Raw genomic sequence first — 21,263 nt, 5'->3', positions numbered from 1 at the left:
GACTCTGCAGAGCTACAGCTCATAGATCTTTGTGGTTTTCCTCACTAGAAAAAAGTGAAAACATCTTCAGATCCTGGACAGAGACAAAGAAAACATTCCTAAAAATCCTTCAAATGAGAGTGAAAAAAACCCTTTACAACATGGAAGGACAGGAAATGTCAGACTGAAGGAGGAAAAGGTGAAAGGAGACGAGGAGGGCAGGGCTCAGAGGAGGATGAAATGATGGAGGGCTGAAAACACTTCACTGTAACTACTCTGCTTTCAGCAGGCTCTCACATCTGTAAGTCTGTATCCATGGCAACAACACAGAGAGACAATTATGGGATGAGTCAGATTTGATAACTTTTTATCTGTCCATGTGTTGAATAAGGTTCGAACACGCCGGCAAGTTCATTTATGTAATAAATGGAGAGGTTAGTGAAGTCGTACACATGTGTTTGTGGTGTACACACACACACACACACACACACACACACACACACACACACACACACACACACACACACTAAATAGGCAGAGCTGAGCCTGTGGCTGTGAGTCGTCCACCAGCAGCCAAGCAGAAAATAGGCTCTCAACACTGCGTTTACTGAGAGGTACAAGCTGAGAGTACAGAGAGCAGGAACAGAAGAAGAGACGGAGTAATGAGAAGTAACCCGACGACGAAGAGGGGAAAGGAAGAGGAAAGAACGAGGCAGGAAAAATAGGGAGAAGGAGAGCACGCTTGCACAGAAGCTTTTTCTCTCATGTGAAAGGTCATTCCAGTTTCCTCACATAACTTTACTCCAGGCCAACTTTTTAAATTCAGTCTTTACCTTAGTCCAGATTTCTTATAACATAAAATCCAACTTTTCCTCTCTAACCTTTCTTTTCAGTTTTTCTGTCACATGAATTTGAATTAGTCAGAACCATTTCAGTCCACTGCTGCTTAGCCATCCATTTTCTTCTGCTTTTTCAATTCAGGGTTGTCATGGTTGGGGAGGGGTGGAGCTTATCCCAGCTGGCATGGAGTGAGAGGTGGGGTAGACCCTGGACAGGCCCCGGCCTGTCGCAGGGCTTTGTAGTATTTAAATCTGTATTTTATGGAAAAGGCTGGTTAAGTCATTCGTTTCAGACACTTTGAGAATTCTTCCAGTTGCAGTATCCAGTCCTTCAGTCTGATTCTCCTCTTTTTCACACATTTCTAAAGAGTAAATAATTGAGCCTGAAGTCAAAAAGAAACGAACGAGTGAATTCGGATTTCTGAAAACCATTTTTCTTTCTAACTACTTAAACTATTACTGCAGTCTGACTGAAGCCTGACTGTTGATTGACTGTTCCATTTCATCCCCAGCAGGGACCCTCCTGTTTGTGCAGATGCTGAGAGTGGACGTAAATCAGAGCTGAGCTGGAGGCGCTCGGCCTCAGGAAATCCACTCTGCCTCCAACAGACAGCCAGTGTCCTCAGCAGATGTCGAGGAGCAATAACATCAGACAGACTGCACTGCCGAGGCAGAAAGCCATGCACTATTACACCACATAGACTTCCAATAACACTTCCCGGGTAGATGTAAAAGAGGCAATAAGATTAGACAGTCTGCTGCCGATTGCCAAATGGACTATAACAGATCACGGGCTGCGGGGGGACACTCGGCCTGGCGCAGGAGGGAGGGAGGCCGACCAAGCTAACAGACCTTTTTTGGTCAATTCTCCAAAGGTTGTTGTTTGCTTGAACCAAAGAGCTGGAGGTGAAGTTTTCAGGACACAATCCAAAGTTTGTGTCTGCACAAGTGAATCTTTCAGTAGTCAGACAAACACTGAGTTCATGTTCAGCAGCCTGAAGTCAACCACAGAGACGACTCCTTTTTTTGCAGCTCGTTATGATCAGCTGAAATTGCACACGTGGCAGATGTTGTTCACTATTGTCACGTCTACAGTTTCAGATGGTCTAAAGTCTTTGTCTGTATGAATGCAGAGCCTGAGGACGAGGCTGCAAGCATCTGCAGTGATCTTCTCCTAAAAGCGCAGGCAGCTGCAGCTAGAAGGCGGAGTGTGAAACTGTGTCACACATCAGAAGAAGCCATCGGAGCGACACGCTGATTTACTGGAATACAGATCTGTAATTACAGCCATGGCGCCGCATGCCTGGATGATAGCGCCGTGAAAGCGATTAGCCTATTAGCTTTCATTGAGCACACTGAGCTCTTTCCTTCCTGACTGTTAAAAATAAAACGCCGTACAACACTTCCCTCGTCACGCACACTCACACACTGCTGCTTTGACTGTTGATTGATGTCTCACATATTTTGCTAATATCACAGATTGATCTTCTTTTATGAAATCTGCTGCCAGTGGACCCGTCCGTGTTTGCGTTTGGTCAGAACGATAAGGTCTGCGTTAATTCATCGAGTTGACAACCAGCTTCTTCTTGTTTCTCTATCCTGGATATGCTGACCCTGAATGCTTCAGTGTCAGACCAACCAGACATATTTTCCCCTTTTTCTGTTTGCTGACATGAGAAAACTTCAGACTTACCGCAATGTTACCGTAACTCATTGTTTGTCATTTCTAAAGCTTTGGTTTTGTAATGAAATAAAATAATCTTCCAGATATCTATTTTTGTTTTTATACCCACCGAGAGCATCACGTTAACATTAGAACAAATTGATTTCTAAATCCAGGTTTCTCTTACTTTCAGTTCTCCACTCAGACTAAAGAGTCTGAGAACATCGAGAACGAACAAACAGGTGCTCTTTAACCCCGCCCCCTCCTCAGACCCGCACACTTTGCTCAGGAGTAATGTTGCACTGCTTGCTGAACAGGCACTCCAACACGAAGCTTGATACAGAGAAACCATTTGTGCTGCATGCTGGCGTCCTCACCTGATTCAGAGCTGTACATGTAGACGAACCTGGTCCAGTAGAAGTGCTCGAGCAGGGCCATGAGGGGCTCCTGCAGCTGGGGCCGCAGCTGCAGGACGAACTGGTTGTTGGTCTGCACGGGGAAGGACGGCGTGACGAAGCAGACGTGCAGAGACCCGCAGAAGGACATCAGCATGTTGACCGTCCGCCGGTCGTACAGACCCATGATGGCGTACACTCCCTTAGAGAACTGTGAGCAGACTGGTACAGAAACACAGAACAAGAGGGTTTCATTAATGTTTATTTAGATCATTTTTGAATGCTTTAGTCCGTCTGCCATTTGGAGCCAAACTAACAAATCCCAACATCTACTGGAACAAAGTTTCCACAAGTGTGTTTATTACATGTCTGACAAAAAAAATCTTTACAGTTCATATAACTGAAGTAACATTAAACACATAGACGTGGTTAGATATGACTCCAACATACTGACGATGTTTAATATACCAAGATCTGAAAAGGGGAACAAATTTGACTCAGACCATGGGCCTTGAAAGGATGGGGGGCAGTGGGTTATTGCCCCAACACCCCACTCCCACATCTTTTCTTTTCTTTTGTTTAATGAAACTAAACGTTGCTCAAAACATGTGACCTGATTTAGACTTCTGTGGGAAATCTACCCTTAACCTTCCACAGAACCTGACGTGCACCTCCTGAGAAATATGACCACACATCAGGTCGACGTGGTCGCCATGGAAGGTAACGGCGTATGCGGTAAAGGGGTTACATGTAGTTACATGATAACTAAGAATGTAGAGTTTCTGCAGAATAATCAGTCACAAGTGATAATGTCACTGTCGTTAGCATTTCTCTTCCTTTTTGTTGCTGAATATTAATCAGTGGACTCTTATTGTTATCCTCAGTGCCCCAGCATTTGTGTCTTTTCTGACACATTTACTCAAAAATAAAACAGGCCATTATTCCATTATTTACATCACCAACTACAACAAAAAAACTGTGTTGCTAGCTAACATCAGAGGAAAGTAATGTTTACATCCTGTCACATGGTCACAGCCACGAGTCTTTCGTTAGACGTAGTAACAGAAATGTTTCTCAGCAGAAGGAAAAGCCTTCTAACACGACGCTGCTCCTGGAGGTTTATGGAGTTTGTTTTTTTTACTTACTGGGTCACGATTTCTGGAAAGAGACAGCAACGCTGCCATTTTTAATTTTCGTCCCACAAGGCAATACCATTTAGTTCAATTACATTCAAGAGAAGACAGACATCTCTGACAAACTGGGCATCTCACATCAAAACAATCCAGAATAAACAGAAGTGAATGAAAAACACTACAGACCAGAGTGTTTGGGGAGAACTGTCCCTTTAAAGGCCAGCTGTCTCTCTCGTCCCACATCTGCTTCATTTTGCTTCTGTGCCTTCGGCCGGAGGTTACAGAGTGCCGGTGCTCATAGTAATGCCTACCTTCCTGTGACCTGTGAGTTCACTGGCTGTTTGCAAACCAGCGTGACATCAACAGTAAAAACCTCGTCATCTGCCTCCATCCTCTGTCACTAGGAGTCCCTCCATCCTCTGGCCTCTCGCTCACCTCCCGTTCTCTTCCCTCGCACTTACTCTCTCTCTCTCTAATAATGCCATTTGTCTCATTGTCTGTCTTGTTTTTAAGCTCCAGTTGTCCATAAATCCAGGTCAACAAACAATCCACGAGTAAAATCTAGCTCGTACACTTTATTATGACTCCTCAGTCACACTGTGCTTCATTTTGACTTAATGGTGCAAAACCGTGACAGCTTTTTTCCTTCTTCTTAGCGTTATCTTGTCACATTCGGGTCGCCTTTCTTTGGCATTTTTAACAGTCTTCTTCAAACAAACATGAACACTTCTGAATATGCTGAACTCTGCCATTTTTCATGCATGTTTATTGTTTTATCAGCGCTTCCAGTGGGTTTTCTTCCTCCCATCAACACAGAACAGCCCAATCTCCATGTGGTAATAAGCTAACAGATGATAAAGTGTCCTTATCTTCATGGTAAACAGACATCATCTCTGCAGCTGACTTATCTGCCGCTGTGTAGCTGATGAAGAGCAGCTTCCTGTTTCACACAAAGCGCTCCCACATGCTAAATCCCCGTACACACAATAGCTCTAATCAAATTACTCTGAGATCCTTCACAGTCAGGGATTAAGTCTTAAGACAAAATAATACTCACTGCTGAGGCTCCAAAAGTCATTCTGTAAATCACTGGCTCATTTTATGGTCCTCCCGGATTTAGACTGAATCAAAACATGTCCATATTTGTGTGTCATCACCCAGAAAAATCCCCATTTAGGCTAAAACAAGTGAAACGTGAGAGGAAAGAAGGAAAGAAGGAGGCATCTACACCAGTGAGCAGCAATATTAAAACCACCTGTGCCAATGTTTTGTTACACCCCCTCTCTATGCTGCCAGATCAGTCCTGATCTGCAAAGGTACAGACTGCACAAAACTGTGACTGCATCATGACCTCTTTTGTACCAGCTTGGTGGTGGACCTTTGGTTGCCTCCATAGTTCAGGCTTGTTCATATACATCCCTTTGAGGCCTGATTTGATTGGAATCTGGGGAGTTGGAAGGCTTTTGACACTAATCGGGAGAGAGACGACTGCCATCGGGGAGTGCTGCTGCTAACAGGGCATGTAACTCAGCAGATTTACAATCTAAGTTAGGTCTGCAAGAAGCTCAGTGCTATGCACTTCTCACTTCTTTTAATGTTTTGGCTCATTCACAAAGCATAACTGCCAGTACACTCAACTTCAAGCTAAGCACTTGGACCCAGTACTTGGTCTTCCTACACTGGTAGCTATAGAGGTGCTTTAGGTGTGATGGTTATTAACTTCAAGCTTTCTTCCTGACATAATGATAATGATAATAATAATGGATTGGATTTATATAGCGCTTTTCAAGGCACCCAAAGCGCTTTACAATGCCACTATTCATTCACTCTCACATTCACACACTGGCGGAGGCTACAGTTGTAGCCACAGCTGCCCTGGGGCAGACTGACAGAAGCGAGGCTGCCATATTGCGCCATCGGCCCCTCTGGCCAACACCAGTAGGCGGTAGGGTAAAGTGTCTTGCCCAAGGACACAACGACCAGGACATGACTGTTTGTCAGAGCTGGAGAGTATTTAATCATTACAGGCTTTTGTCTATGGCGCTGACACTGATCAAGTGAAAACCTGAGACCCAAATGCATAAATATTGAACCCTGTATGACATTCAGCTTCTCCAAGTGTAAAAGGAAACTATCTGACCTATCAGTTGATTGGGGCTACAGCATTTGGCCAATCTACTGTTTGAGTTTGAGCTGAACTTTGTTGCCATGCTGGTTCCTCTGGTAGTGGTTCATTGATGTTATGTGTCAAAGTTAAAAACAGTGAGAGTTCAAAAGTTCATACACGGCAACAGACATCTGTTTGTAATTCAGTAACCTATTTTTTAGTGTTGGCCTTTTTCTAAACAGTTTACGATGATGACCTTCCAGATGGTTCTGCATAACAAACATCTGGTGCGTCAGGTTAGTGAAACATCAACCCCTCTTTTGGCAGTAATTGACCTATAAGCTTGTGTAATCGCTATACAGTTACAGATATAAAGCAAATATGGTTAAATCTCCAGGTTGTCTCACCCACCCACACTGGAAGTAAAGCTATTCGGATGCATTCAAATTCAGAGAACAACTGTTAATTAATAGGTTCTTCAGTCTTTCTTCCAGCCGTGGAGCTGTTGATTCAATATGCTTTTGTTTCTCCTGAGTAAACTTCTTAATAAATGGTCCACAGACTGACCAAAACTCAAAAAAGAATCCACTTTTTGCAGTTTTAAAATCAAACTGCTGAAATGTACTTATTCATCTGTTTTTTTGTTTCTAAATTTGCTAAATCGCTGCCAAACTGCTAATCAATGAATCAGTATTGGATCAGACACATAGGTGCTGACAGATGTCCTCGTCTACTTTCTTTGTGAATGTGTGTGTGTCCTTGGTGCAGATCCCTGAGGCCAGTGCTAACATGCTAACAGCAAGACCATCTACCCTTAGCAGACTCACACTGGAAATAACCATCCCCTGTGGGGCCATGCTATCATGCTAACAATAGATGTTTACCCTCAGGCAAATGCTATCAGTGCTAACGAGGTATCTGTCTCTTAGCATTAGCGCTGCTGTCCAACTGGGACGACAGGCGGGTCCTTCATCAGAGGGGGTCGGGCAGCACAGAGTTGACAGATGCTGCGAGCCTTGGGAAGCTTTGTAGTTAGTTGTGTTTAAATTAAAGCCAACATGATGGGAGTCCAGATGTTTAACCTATGGGATTAGCCAATGAAGTGGTTTCTAATTTATGTAGCATTACATAAATAGCTGTCTTTGTTGATTTAATGAGCTCAGTTTGTGCTGTTTTTTTCCATAATGATTTAAAATTCATGTCATATTTTGTCTCTTTAAATGTATGAATATTCTTTTTTTTAATGCCTTTTATAAACTGTTGCATAAAATACCAAATGTGGTTGTCGTCAGTGTAACTATTTTTCCTTTTGTAAGTAAGTAACCAGGAGAAATGTCAAACGTGAGACTCTTTCTTGACCCGGTCATTGATTTCAAAGAGTTTGAGATTGAATGCACAGCAACACAACAATCTTTTTTCAGCTTTGTAGGGGTTAAAAATCAGCCTGTAGAGTGTTGAATAGCGGTGTGAAGACATGCTTGCAGTCAGATTCTTTAAACTTGGCAGAGCCAGGCACATTCCCTTTTTTTGGCCTTAATGTTGATGCTGCCTTTATGTCAAATGGGACATTTTTTTAATGTGAGTTTTGCCGTTTCAGTCTATTTTTTTTAATATAGACAATGATCCAGTTTGAGAATATACAATGCAAACAAGCTGTCGTCGTTCTTTCCAAAACGATTCAGTTCCTCTGATGATCGAGAGGAGGTCAGTGATGTGTGACAGGATTTTGGTGAGACTACGGCGCATAACGTGCAGGTTTTAGTTAAACATGAGTTGCAACGATTTTCATGAAATCGTCCAGCTCGGGTGATTTTAATCGCACTTGAAAATCATTTGGAAAAATGTGTTATTTTGTGCAATTTATGACTTTTCTATGTTTATTTTAACTGCAAGCTTGAATCAGCTAATAGTTTCCAGCTATATCAAAGTCAACAACTCAACGTTGCGTACACACCCAAATACTCAAACACACGGCTCAACTCACCACCACTGAATTCTGTGCGTTTCTGAAGTCTCATCCAGTTGTGATGTCTTTGCGGTTTGGCAGCAGAACGTGTCCAAGAACAGCTGAGACAGCAGATAATTGGTTGAGTGTGTGCAGAGATCAACACAGCCTGGACCTGGCTGTGTGTTGCCTGGTTGTGCTGACAGATAGGTGGAAACTGTATTTGTGTGTGGACTGGTTCATAGGCACTCTGGTAACTTGGGTGCATTAAACACACATAAAAACAGAGGAAATTGTTTTCACATTAGTCAGAAGAAAGTTCGAGGGCCTGGCAAATAGAAACCACTATTGGAGATCACTGGAGATGTTCTTAAAATACAGGAGAGTGCAGGTACGTGTGATGCTATTAGTTATACTTTTATTAGACCCTGTTCCCATCTTTGTGTTTGGCACTTCAGTTTATTTCCCTCTTGATGACTTGTTTCATTTCCACTCATATTACTTTCACTTGCTGTTTAAGTTTAGATGCTAAAAACTACTAAAAACAAGGCCAGGACACATTTTAACCACAGTGCGAGTGCAACCTTAAAGCTGCTAAATAAGATTCATATTAGATGTACCTCATTTGCTGTAACACCAATCAAAAGTCCAGTATGGGTTCACTACGTGCTGGACTTCCTGTCTCCACCACAGATGTTTAAACCACAGCTGTCCTGATTCAAGCCACCTTTAACGTTCGGGAGCCAAACAGTGAATGAGGACATCGATCACGGCGTCTCAGCGAATGAGCTGACCTCGCCTCGTACCCACAGAGGCTCCTCCAGTCAGACAGCTCGCTCCTCGCCACCTAAGGCTTTTAGACAGAGCTTTATTTAAACACAGCCCACAGTCGACGACGCCAAGTGCCACGGGGCCCGCAGCTGAGACCGCGTCTACCCACAGAGCCATTCATCCTCCTGACACGCCGGTCCATCTCTGCAGATCTGCCTGTCTGTGATGAATAATCATCATCACCCTCATGTTTGCAGGGAGAGAGAAGAGGAAGAAAGGACTCTTCCGCCCAGGGGAACAGGCGGGTAATTGTGAGGACATCTATTAACCTTAGGCTTTCACCGTCATCCTCCTTCTCGACTGTTTACTCTCCTCCACCGAGCAAACAGGCCGGCCCGGAGACACACAGCCGATGATCAGGTCACTGTCTCGGTGCGCCGTTCGGCATTCTGTCACTCGGCCAGCACGAGTCACTGTCGCTTCTAACAGAGTGACATCGAGTCAGGTCGGAAACAGAAAGAGGAGTAACTCCAGCACCAAAGCTTTCATAGTGACATTTATATTCACCGTTTATTTGATCTGAGGTGACGTTCAGGGAGAGATTCAGCTGGAAGTGTGTGACATTATAAAAGCCCAAAATGGGAACTTCAAAGTTCACAGACAGTGGAGTGGTGAAGACATGAGCCCTCTGTCTAAATACCCTTTAAATGTCCATCTGAGTTTATATTCTTAGACTTTTTAAACTTGGGTGGTTTCAACGTATAAATCTCAACAGTAAAGTCCAGCTGTGTCTAATGTTAAATTGTCTGACTTCACAGCAGAAATAAACATGCTTACAGCCCACTGCAAACAAACAAACACACAAAAAGTATAATAGCTCACTTCCATTCTGCAAAGGGGGGGATGCTTTTATAACTAAGCTTTAAAAATGTACAAATGTAAAAATCAACAGGTGTGGATACGAACGTGAGGAGCTGTAGGTGCTACTTTAGCTTCAGAGTGCTGTCACAGTGGCTACGTGTACAGTGTACGGCAACTACACGTCATTTATTCGGTGTTAAAGGCTCTGGAAGCAGGTGTCCAGGACCGAGAGGCCAACAGTGAGATCTTCAAATAAAATTAGAAGAGATGAAATTTTAATTCTGACTCGCAGTGATCTGAGCGGCACTGTGAACCCAGCCCAACCTCAGGCTCTAATTAATGTGTTTTGTAGCAATGCTGAATAATGAATTAAATGACTGCCTTCCTCGGGGTGATGCAGCGCACACACACACACACACACACACTAAAGTCATTTAGGCAACTGCTGCCTCTGAGGCATCAATGCAATAATCTCCTGCTGAGAACGCAGCTCTGACACACACAAAGTTACACAGACACGCTGATCTAGAGCCTCTCTACATGTGTTACCCCCCTACAGTTGTAGGTTCAAACCCCATCTGTCAGCTCAGAGCTCAGAACCTCTACATTTACATTTCAATCATCAACAGAGATTTACCCACAATTCACTGCAGAGATAACAAAAGCTGCGTGAACCACTCAGCCTTTATTTAGCAGAAGAAGACAAACCTTGACCTTGCTCTTGTCATGGTCCCTGTGCCTCACCAGCTGATCCTGTATTAGGCAACATGTGTTTTGTTGTTTTTTGCTCTCTCCTTCTCTCTCACCTGTAGGGGCGGTGCTCATTATGGGCCCCCGCCCCTGGCCCACGCACCTGCCATCTCCACACCTGCTGGGTGATCGCAAGGTCTATTTAAGACGGCAGCACTGTGTTACTCGTCGCTGGATCATTGGGCTATCAGCGTCAGACACTCTGCCGTTAGTGAGTTAAATTTCCGTCAGTTCGTCGTTAACTCTAGTTTCTGTGTACAGATCTACCCCGGACCTTCCCCTGCCTGCCTGTTACTGTGTGGACGAGTGAGTGGATTTGTGTTACCCCACTGTGGAGAAAGGAGAGAGATTCTTTGGAGTGTGTCTGATTTCCGTTCTTCCCCTCACATGCCCTGGACCCCCATCCCCTCCCTCCAGCACGTTGCAAACAGTGTCACCTGGTGTCGTTGTGTTAATAAACTGACTGTCTACTCTGCAAGGATTCCCGGCCTGCGCCTGAGTCCATTAACTACAACCTGACAGTTGTTGGCATATGTGCAACTAAAATGACTGATGAAATGTGTCTGATGTCAAAATGTTCAAAAATGAAAAGCTCAAAGTTTTCATGGTGATTTAATTTCTTTGTTATTCTGGAACAGTGACAATAAATTCAAACAAACTAAAAAAAAAGGTTGATATCAGTTAAATTATTGAAAAAAAAAAAAAAAGGTCCTTATTTAGGTGAATTCACTGAATCTCTTATAATAAAAAGCTGAACCAAAACTTACCACGAAGTTAAATCAACAGAACTCTGCTTTCACTTTAAATAAACCTTTATTAATTGATTTTCCCAGGCAACCTGCTGATTCACATGGCCTAAGTGCATTTCCTGGAAGCAAAATCTCAAGTTTTTTCCTCATACCTGCAGGATGGATGCAAAGCACCCAGTAGCTATGACACCCAAATTTCTGAGGCTTGACTGAAGAGGAGAAGATTTAGAAGAAGATATAACCCCTAATTTCTAAAATCTCATGATCAGGAGCAATAATCATAGTTTCTCTTTTATCTGTGTTTACATGAAGGAAGGTTTTATGTAATAGTTTGAATTCTTTTAGCAAATACTTAAAGTAGACAATGTATAAAACTATATATAAAGTCTCTGACTGCATGTCATTAGCATGATAAGAGGTATTAATGTAACGTCTAATAATTTGGTCTTCAGGGAGTTTGTAAAGCCAAAATGTAAAGCCCCGAGAGGCAGAACTCACTTAATTCATTTCAACAGTAAAATATCTCCAGGACATATTTATATTTTTGATCACAAACAAGTCATTAAGCCTGTTTATCATGATGTTGTGAGCAACAGAGACGGGCTCCAATAAAACTAAAACTCTGAATTCTCTGGAGTCTGCTGCTATCAACACGTCACCAGAAACAGTAAAATGTGCAAAACAGACTGAAAAATGTCTGCGATATTATTTTTCTCCATCAAATAATTAAGTTGCTCAGCTACTGGTATGTTACAGCCCGATGTCCTCGTCCCTAATAGCAACGGAGGTCAACTGAACCAAATCCAAACACAAAATTATAGTTTTAATGCAGTACAGCTGTTTCAAACACAAGGAAAACCACACGCCCGACTGCGACCTTTGAACTCTCTGAGGTCAGGAACCAGTTCTTCACACATCAGCGTTTTGATTCTGTTGTTTAATCCAACATTTAGCGTTTGTCAGTGGACAGTGAGATGTTTCCGGCTCCTTCTCTAAAACTCTGCGCTTTAGTTCTCCTCTCTCCTCCTTTGTTATTTCCTCTCTGAACACAATCTGAATCTTCCTCTTTTATCCTGCCACTCTGCCATCTGATATCACTTCTGTTTGTCCGACATGAAATTAGAGATTAAGATTATTAATTAAAGATAATCCCCTCCCTCCCTGCAGCTAGCCCTCGTGTCTGACAGACGGCTTTTCGTTTCTGCCATTATTTGCCAAATTGTGTTGTTGAGATAAAACGTCTTTCCAGGCGATACACGCAGCGCTCTTTTTTTCAGGGCTGCACTTTATCCTCATTTCACATTTGAGGCATTCAACTGAGCGTGTAACTACAAGTGAGTCCTCAAGGGCGAAATGTCACCAGCAACCCAAATCAGCCCTCTCTCTCTCTTCCTGTTTCTCTCGCTCCTCTCTTTCCACCGGCTTCCTGTCTCAGTGTGTCCGACACGATGCGCTCTTTATTTTTTTTATTTTCTACACCAATAAACAACAAATAACACTAACTACGGGGAGCGGGGCAGTCGTGTTTCTTCCTTCTGTCGTCTCAATCTGTACGCTCCTGATAAGGCGAGTCCTGGCAGCGAGAATCACCATTTAATTTCTCCTCCGTCTCCCTCCCTGCCTCCTTCCTCCTCCTCCCATTTTCATCTGGCCCTCGGGGAGGGCGGTGAGTTAAAATGTGAGTGAGCGGGCTCCCATGCTGCTGCTGCTCAGTGATTACAGCTGATATTTAATGTGCAAAGTTAAACTGCTGAGGATTCAGAGGAGGAGCTGTGATATTACAGCTGCTCCGTCTGATGAAGTGTGAAAACTCAAACTTTAAAAGACCTCTGCGTCACCTCAGAACACCTTTGGGATTAATGGACTGCAGTCACACTCCACGTGTGCGCTAACACTGGCTGAAACAGCAGTGAGATATAAACTGTAATGTTGTTCTGTTGTATGCATAAGAGCTGAGAGAGCAGTGTGCTGTATATACTGTAGACCTGTGTGGAATGACAAAGGGGACTTTGTTACAGCTAGCTAGCTAGCTGCCTCCACGCTGGCTTTTACGGTAGAAAGCAGAGGTCAAAACAGCAGAAATGTAGTAACCAGTACAAACACCAGCAGAATGCACCAGTGCCTGAAACTAAGTTTGATACCACGGTAATAAATAAATAAGACATAAATGAAAGTACATCATTTACCTAAACATAAAGTACTTTATTAAAAATAGTCATAGACATGGTGGAGGCAGACAGCTTATTTAAATGCACTGTTACTATGAGCGATAACATTACCCATGCTTATCCATACCATACAAACACTTAGCTTAAGGAACATAGTTGATTTCACAGCAATCTTTCTTATAAAAACCTTGCATAGCCAGCTCTTATGATAAGCTGATATGATAACATACAGACAGACAGCTTGGGGTTTTTGCTGAAGTTGATCAAATGCCTGTTTGGCCAAACAGTCTCCATAATATAAATCTGAGTTTCCGAGTAATATTAGCGAACATTAGTTCACCTAATTCTGGTGAGGAGTCCGTTTGGTGGTTAGAGATCTAACTTTGAGAAGCTTATGAATTAAAATGAGAGAAGGATGTATGGGTGGAGAACGGTTCAATCAGGGGTGAGAGCACTTAATGAAGAGGGTGAGGAGTGGAATGCTGCTGGTCCACATGACATACCTGTGAAGGTATGCGGGCATCTATGAGAGAGGGCAGTGGGCTTTTTTTACCTGATCGGTTAATGTGTTGGCGGAGAGGTATAAAGAAGGTCAAGAATGTCTCATTGTGAATGAGGACACAGAGTTAAAGGGGAGGTAGTTTAGGTAGATGAGGTTAAATATCGGCGGTCAGCCATCCAAAGCTACAGACACTGCGTGACAAAGGTGAGGAGAGAGGACAGGTAGGGTGGAATCAAAAATCAGGAGTCATTTCTGATGGAAGGATAAAAATATCAGATATATAACAAAGTCTGGTTTCTAGACGAAATCTTCTGTGATTGTTCATTTATAGACATTTGTCCTCGTCATTCTATGTATTTATTTTTAACACATTATTCATTTTTATTCATTTATTTATTTTTACCTTGACTTCATTGTTTGCTTATCTCTGCCTTGACATGCAGCTGTAAACTATTTGGGATCCGAGCCGTTCATAAAGTAAAATAAGACCCATGGAATAGTCACTCTTCCTTAAATTTAACAGACTAGCTCAGCAATAGAGACGCTTCATATTTTCCCTTGAAATCAAACAGTGTTTTATACGTTTGCTGCAGTAAAATTCAGTGTGACACTTGTTTAATTTCACAATCCTGCAGGTGAGCGGTGTCGCAAAGCAATTTAACGGCCCGAAAAATTACCTTAGCCAAAATAAAAGAAACTTCATTTTCTGTGCTCGGAGTACTTTCCTCCACTTCATTTCTTCTCTGCTGACGGATGGATTTTCTGCCGCTCAGCCCTGAACCATTACTTCAGCCTAAGAAAAAATAAAATAAGCTCCATATTTCTTCATAAAACGGTGCCGTCGCAGATTTTCAAGGTGCGGTGGGGTGCGAGTTCATGGAGCCATCAGCAGAGTCTGAGCCTGCGTTAACACGGGGTCACGCTCAGGTTAAAGCTCCATTCACAACCCTGTTACATGCTCTGCTACACTGGGATGCTCGCTCCAACCCCCATCCCTCTCTCTGCCTGTCCTGACTCAATTCATTTCACTTCTATTCAGTCCATCTCCATTCAATTCAGCCCAATTTGCTGGCGTGAATGAGACATGGTGACGTATTGGCAAAGACTGCATTTGGGTTCCTTTGAAACACGATGTTTTTATTATTGCCGCAACATCTTTATTAAGATCCAGGCTTCTCTCCATCACCCGCTCTCCTCTGCTGCTCTGCAGTGACTGTAAAAGGTCACGACCTCAGTCCCACATATTTTGCTCTGTTCTCGACCTCAAGAGTCAACTCATTAAAGCTTATCTGCCGTCTTGTTGAGAGTGAGATGAGTCAGTGTGTCAGTTAAAGGCCAAAGCCAGAAGGCAGTTAGTGTAGCTTAGCAAAAAACAGGAAACAGTGGGGACAACTTATCCGGCTTTGGAGAAAGATAACAAAATCCTCTGAATCGTTCCAGCAAGCATGTCTTGAAGCAAGCAAGCAATTTATTTATATCGCACTTTCAAAACAACTCTCAGCTGAAAATAAAGTGCTGTACACATGACATAACAAATAACAATAGTGAAATAGTATATGTAAAAAAATAAAAAAATAAAAATAAATGCAAATTTAATTAGACTAAAAACATATAAAAAGTCCGGGTCAGGGAGCAAAAGTGAGTTTTAATGATGGACAATGATGGAGCCTCTCTTATGAGCTGAGGCAAATTGTTCCTGAGATTTGGAGCAACAATAGAGAAAGCCCTGTTCCCTCTGAGCTTCCTCTTAAACCTGGGTACCTCCAGGAGCAGCTCGTCAGCTGACCTGAGAGACCTAGGAGGTGAAGAAGCATGAAGAAGCTCAGAGAGATAAGGTGGAGCAAGACCATTTAAACATTTAAAAACAAACATTAAAATTTTAAAATGAACTCTAAAATGAACAAGCAGCCAGCTGAGTGAAGCCAGGATAGGAGTTATATGCTCTCTCTTACGTGATAAAAACTGGACTTGACAGTAATTTGAGTGTTCAATTTAAAATCACTATCCATCTAAAAACCCAAGTTAGTGACAACATGCGTAAAATACTCTGCCAGGGTCCCAAATCAATAGTGGAGGGGTCACAAGGTCCACTAGGACCAAACACAATCACCTCAGCTTTGCTTGAATTGAATCTTAGAAAATTTGGGGCCATCCAAGTTTTAATATCATCTAGACATGTCAAAAGTGGTTGAATGGAAGAGGCGCCTTTCTGCTCCAGAGGCAAATAAATCTGACAGTCGTCAGCAGTGTTGTAAGTTAAGGTAAGTTACTTTTAAAAAAGTAATTAATTACTAATTACTTAATCAATATTGTATTTAAAATACTTATGTAATTACTGTGTCTGAAAAGTAACTTAATTACTAAATAAGTAATTTAACTAAATACTTAAAATCCCAATAAAACATTGAGTGGACAAACAATAGAAATTAAACTCTTTAAATAATAAATCTTTTTTTTTAAAGACAGGGACTCTACAGCAGCGGTAGCATCTCTTCCACAGTGTCGCCTGCAGTTATTTTTAAGCTCACCTTTTTAAGCACCTTCTGTGCTGCTGAAGTAAAATCAGGTTTTGCTGCTCAGCAGGAGTTGCCGCTGTGTTATCCATGGATGATGAACAAGGATCACTCAGAAGTGTTCGTCTGTGCTCTGTGTCAGGCGCTTCAGCAGATTACTCCTGCTATTAACAGCCGCCGATAGTTTTTACATATTACTGTAATGTTCTTGTCTGCTTGTTTCAGAAAAGTGAAGAGACGGGAATATGTCCATTTCATAAAACTCGCTTCAGCCGAGTCCGGCAGCTCCTGCTTTAGAATACGACTGTGCAGCAAACTGACGCGAAATGACGAGCAGCTGCACTACAGCGATGTTAAAGCAGCAGAGTTTACCTCTACGTTTAGAAGACAAATGATTGAAATTAAATAATGATATTCAGCGAGTTTAATTATTTTACAATGTAACGCAAGCACATTGTAAGTCAATGTAATTAAAATACCTAAAAATGAACAGTAATCAGTTACTCTACTTTTCAGTGGAAAAGTAATTTAATTACAGTAACGTGTTACACCCAACACTGGTCGTCAGCATAGCAGTGGAAGGCTATTCCATGCCTATAAGGATGGTACCCAAGGGCTGTAAGTACAATGCAAAAAGCAAAGGCCCTAAACCTGAGCCATGTGGGACCCCAAACTGAAACGTGGCAGAAAAGGACTCATACCCTAAAAAATTAACATTAAAAGTTCTGTCAGTAAGATCGGACCTAAACCAATTCAAAGCCGTACCACAGATGCCTGCAGGATGGTGTAAGCGAGACAATAAGATGTTGTGGTCTACGGTATCAAAAGCAGCTGTTAGGTCAAGAAGGACAAGAACAACATAATTACCTGGATCACAGGTAAGAAGGATGTCATTCAAAACCTTTAACTGAGCTGACTCAGTGCTGTGAAGGTTTTTAAAACCTCTAGAATACCATTCTCATTGAAAAAGTCCACCAACTGGGAGTACAGTATTTTCTCTAAGATTTTAGACATAAAAGGCAGCTTAGAGATAGGCCTATAGTTAGCCAATGCAGTGTGGTCCAGGGCAGGTTTCTTAAGCAAGAGCTGTACTATTGCATGCTTAAAATTAGCAGGGACTACACCAGATCTTAAACTGCTATTTATAACAGTAAGAACAGCCTGCCCTATGCAAGAAAATATCTCCTTAAAAAAATGTGGCAGTAGAGGATCATTTGGAGAACCAGAGGGCCTCAGGTGCCCAACCACATCCTCTAAATAAGAAAGAGTTATGGGCTTGAACTGGTCGAAAACAGCAGAGCAAGGGATTAAAACAGAGGTCAGACTCAGGGGCAGAGATGAGGTCCTGTGTGGTTGCAACCTTATCAATAAAAAAAAAAACACATAAAATCATTAGATAATTTGATAGAGGCGTCTAAACAGCCACTTTGTGGAGCATTTAAAACTAAACCAATAGAGTTAAATAACACACGGGGATTATGACTGTTGGAGGAAATGATCTTGGGAAAGTATTCCCTCTTAGCCTCTTTAACCGTATCACGATAGAGATGCCAGGAGTTCTTTAGGAGTTGTAGAGACACCTGTAAATTGTCCCTCTTCCATCTGCATTCAGCTCTATGACATTCCCTCCTCACAGCCCGAGTGGTTCATTAAACCAAGGCTCGGTTTTAGCATTGGGCTGCCTGGTTTTAAGTGGAGCCACAGAGTCCAAAATAGTTAGGCACGAGGATTCAAACCAAGAGCTAAGGACCTCTGTGTCCAGATCGGAAGGGACAGACAGCTGGCTAAAGGCAGAGGAGAACCGGGCAGTAGTGGAAGGGGTTGATGATCCGACAGAGGCAAGCTGGAGCACTGTTTTGACCTGTAGTGCGCGAAAACACAGTATCAGTAGCAGACACGAATGTTAAAATCTCCCACAATGAGAACGTAATCGTAGTTGGGCATAACCCAGCTAGAAATTCTGAAAAGTCATTTATGAAGTCCTTAGTATATTTAGGGCAGGGGTCCCCAATCCCAGTACACAAGGGCCGGTGTCCCTGCAGGGTTTAGATCTCACCCTGGGTCAGCACACCTGAATCACATGATTAGTTCATTACCAGGCTTCTGGAGAACTTCAAGATGGTTATTTATCCATTTAAATCAGCTGTGATGGATCAAGGACACATCTAGAACCTGCAGGGACACCGGCCCTCATGGACTGGGATTGGGGACCCCTGATTTAGAGGGATGATAAATAACAGCAAAGAGCACTGAGTTAGAGCAAATAACTTCAAAACACATCAGCTCAAAGCTGGAAGAAGGCTGTAAAAAGCGTGGTTTACATTTAAAATCCTTTTTAAAAACAACCGCCGTACCTCCTCTTCCTGATGTCCTCGATGTGTTAAAATAAGAACAGTCTGCTGGTAAAAGTTCGGAAAACATACTGGACTCACCAGTGTTCAGCCAAGTCCAGACTCCAGAAGGTGAATAACTCCTTCAGAACAAAAGATTTGTTTATCAGCGATCTGGCGTTTACCAATCCAACCCTGACAGAAGCTGGGGCCTCAGCAGCATAGGGAACTCAGCACAACGGCCACAGATTGCGGAGGTTCGTCTGGCGCACCTTCAGCCGAGGAGGACAGGGGTTGCGAAAAAGCGGAGTATCATCCCAGTTGCTCACGGGGATGAGGCAGGCTTCCACAGGGTCCAAGAATCGTCGATGCACAAAAACGCCAGGAAATAATCGATGTACTCCTTGGGCAGTAGTGGGATGATGCGCCAAGGAGAGCTTGAGGTTAACCAGCCAACCACTGCGCCTACCCTGGCGCCTTCGCCGGGCAGGTAGCAAAACAGCACGGCATAAGCAAGTTGGTATTTGTGACAGCAGCGGACAACAGGAATTCTGTTTTCCATTAGCAAACGGTATTTTGACCAGAGCTTCGGAGATTGAGAAGCGATTGGCGATCGTACACCAGTAAAGACCCGACTTCCAGAGTGACACATAGCAGAAACAATATAAAAACAAAACCGACAGCGACAGACGAGTAGTAGTGGATGTGACGAGCAGCCACATCCACTACGGTCATCCTCCAATTCTTCAAGTAGCTATTTGAGGCCGGTCCTGAAAATGAATGAATCCACATGATCATCCCAGATTAAAACGTCTTTACTGCAGAAACTAAAATGTTAAGAAAAAGTTTTGTTCTCATGGACTGTTTATCCCAGAAAATACTCACAGGCATAAAGCAGGGCGCTTTAAGTAACTGACACGTGGCATCTATCTCGGTAACTGCTTCACCTCTGCTAACTGGTGTCCTTGAACTGGACCTCTGGATAGTATTTGTGGTGATGGTGCTTTTTTTGGATATTACACAGTGAAACTCTCCAACTAAGAGTTGGTGACACACATGCAATTTATGGATTCAGTTAAGTTAGGTGCATCTAACACTAACGGGGAACGGTTCTGGCTCCGTTCCTCTTCACCATCTACACTGCAGACTTCTCCCACAATTCCACCCAGTGCTTCCTGCAGAAGTTCTCTGATGACTCTGCAATAGTCGGCCTCATCACTGATGGGGACGACAAGGAGTACAGAGGACTGACTCAAGACTTTGTGGACTGGTGCCAGCTGAACTACCTCCAGATCAACGCCAGTAAAACCAAGGAGCTGGTGGTAGACTTCCGCAGGCACAAGCATTCTCCACTGCAACCACTGAACATCCAGGGTATGGACATTGAGGCTGTGGACAGCTACAGGTACCTTGGTGTTCATCTGAACAACAGACTGGACTGGACTCATAACTCAGACGCCCTCTACAGGAAAGGGCAGAGCAGGCTGTACCTGCTGCGGAGACTCAGGTCATTTGGGGTGGAGGGCCCACTCCTGAAGACCTTCTATGACTCTGTGGTGGCTTCTGCTATCTTTTATGGTGTGGTCTGCTGGGGCGGCAGCATCTCTGCTGGGGACAGGAAGAGACTGAACAGGGTGATCCGAAGGGCCAGCTCTGTTCTAGGATGCCCTCTGGACCCAGTGGAGGTGGTGAGTGACAGGAGAACGGCGGCTAAGCTGTCATCCCTGTTGGACAACGTCTCCCACCCCATGCAGCAGACTGTGACAGCACTGAGCAGCTCCTTCAATGGGAGACTGCGGCACCCACGGTGTGGGACGGAGAGATTTCGCAGGTCTTTCCTCCCCACTGCTGTCAGACTCCACAACAAAGACTTTAACTGAACAAACACACACATCCACACATATGCAATAACACTAAGTGCAATAATCTTTTCTGGCATCGTTGTATTTTTACTCAGTTTTATATAGCATTCGTATTCTATTTTTATCTTATTGTATATTTTTATTCTATTTTATTCTACTGTATATAGTATATTATTTTATTCTATTCTGTACAGCTGTGTACTGTATTTATTCTTATTGTATTCTAATTTTAGCGTCATAACTTTTGCACTGTCCACTTCCTGCTGTGACAAAACAAATTTCCCACGTGTGGGACTAATAAAGGTTATCTTATCTTATCTTATCTAACACCAGGAGCAAGTACGAAGTTCAAAACCTCCTTTTTGCCATTTCCGTCTGTGTTTATACAAAATATACAAATATATACCAACATTATTCCTTATGCCTCAAAACCATTTATTAATTATTCTCAAACATTACATTCAGTGTTAGTGTGTCACAACATGCTGGGAAATGAGGATCAGCTGAGTCTACACTAGCTCCTCTAATCCTGTGTCACATGTTGTGGAACAGTTGGTGGCTGTAGCTTCATTGAGAAAATGCAGTTGAATGTAAGCTGAATAAAGTAGTATTTAACCAGTTTTGTTTACATGAATACAAACATCAGCAGGTGAATAAGAAGGCAACAAGGCTGATGAGGCACAAACATCACAACAC

At 43.0% G+C, this 21,263-nt stretch overlaps 1 protein-coding gene across 3 annotated transcripts in view; it reads right to left on the bottom strand.

The window, feature by feature from the left end:
- Positions 1 to 21,263, bottom strand: part of LOC146624788 (glutamate receptor 1-like) — a 109,150-nt gene that overhangs the window by 59,354 nt on the left and 28,533 nt on the right. For 2 of the 3 annotated variants that reach the window (XM_085364739.1, XM_085364741.1), the window contains exon 3: positions 2,859 to 3,098. In XM_085364739.1, coding sequence (XP_085220865.1) covers positions 2,859 to 3,098 — 240 coding nt within the window. Of the gene's footprint in view, positions 1 to 2,858; positions 3,099 to 5,066; positions 5,192 to 21,263 lie in introns of those variants that run through there. The other variant, XM_085364740.1, reaches the window with a different exon arrangement.

Source organism: Diplotaxodon limnothrissa, linkage group LG10 (genome assembly GCF_057381915.1).
Source record: "Diplotaxodon limnothrissa isolate DT_005_m linkage group LG10, D_limnothrissa_male_GT1.1, whole genome shotgun sequence".
In the NCBI taxonomy this organism is placed as follows: domain Eukaryota; kingdom Metazoa; phylum Chordata; class Actinopteri; order Cichliformes; family Cichlidae; genus Diplotaxodon; species Diplotaxodon limnothrissa.
The sequence above is the reverse complement of the archived record's forward strand: the minus strand, read 5'-3'. Positions and strand labels throughout refer to the sequence as shown.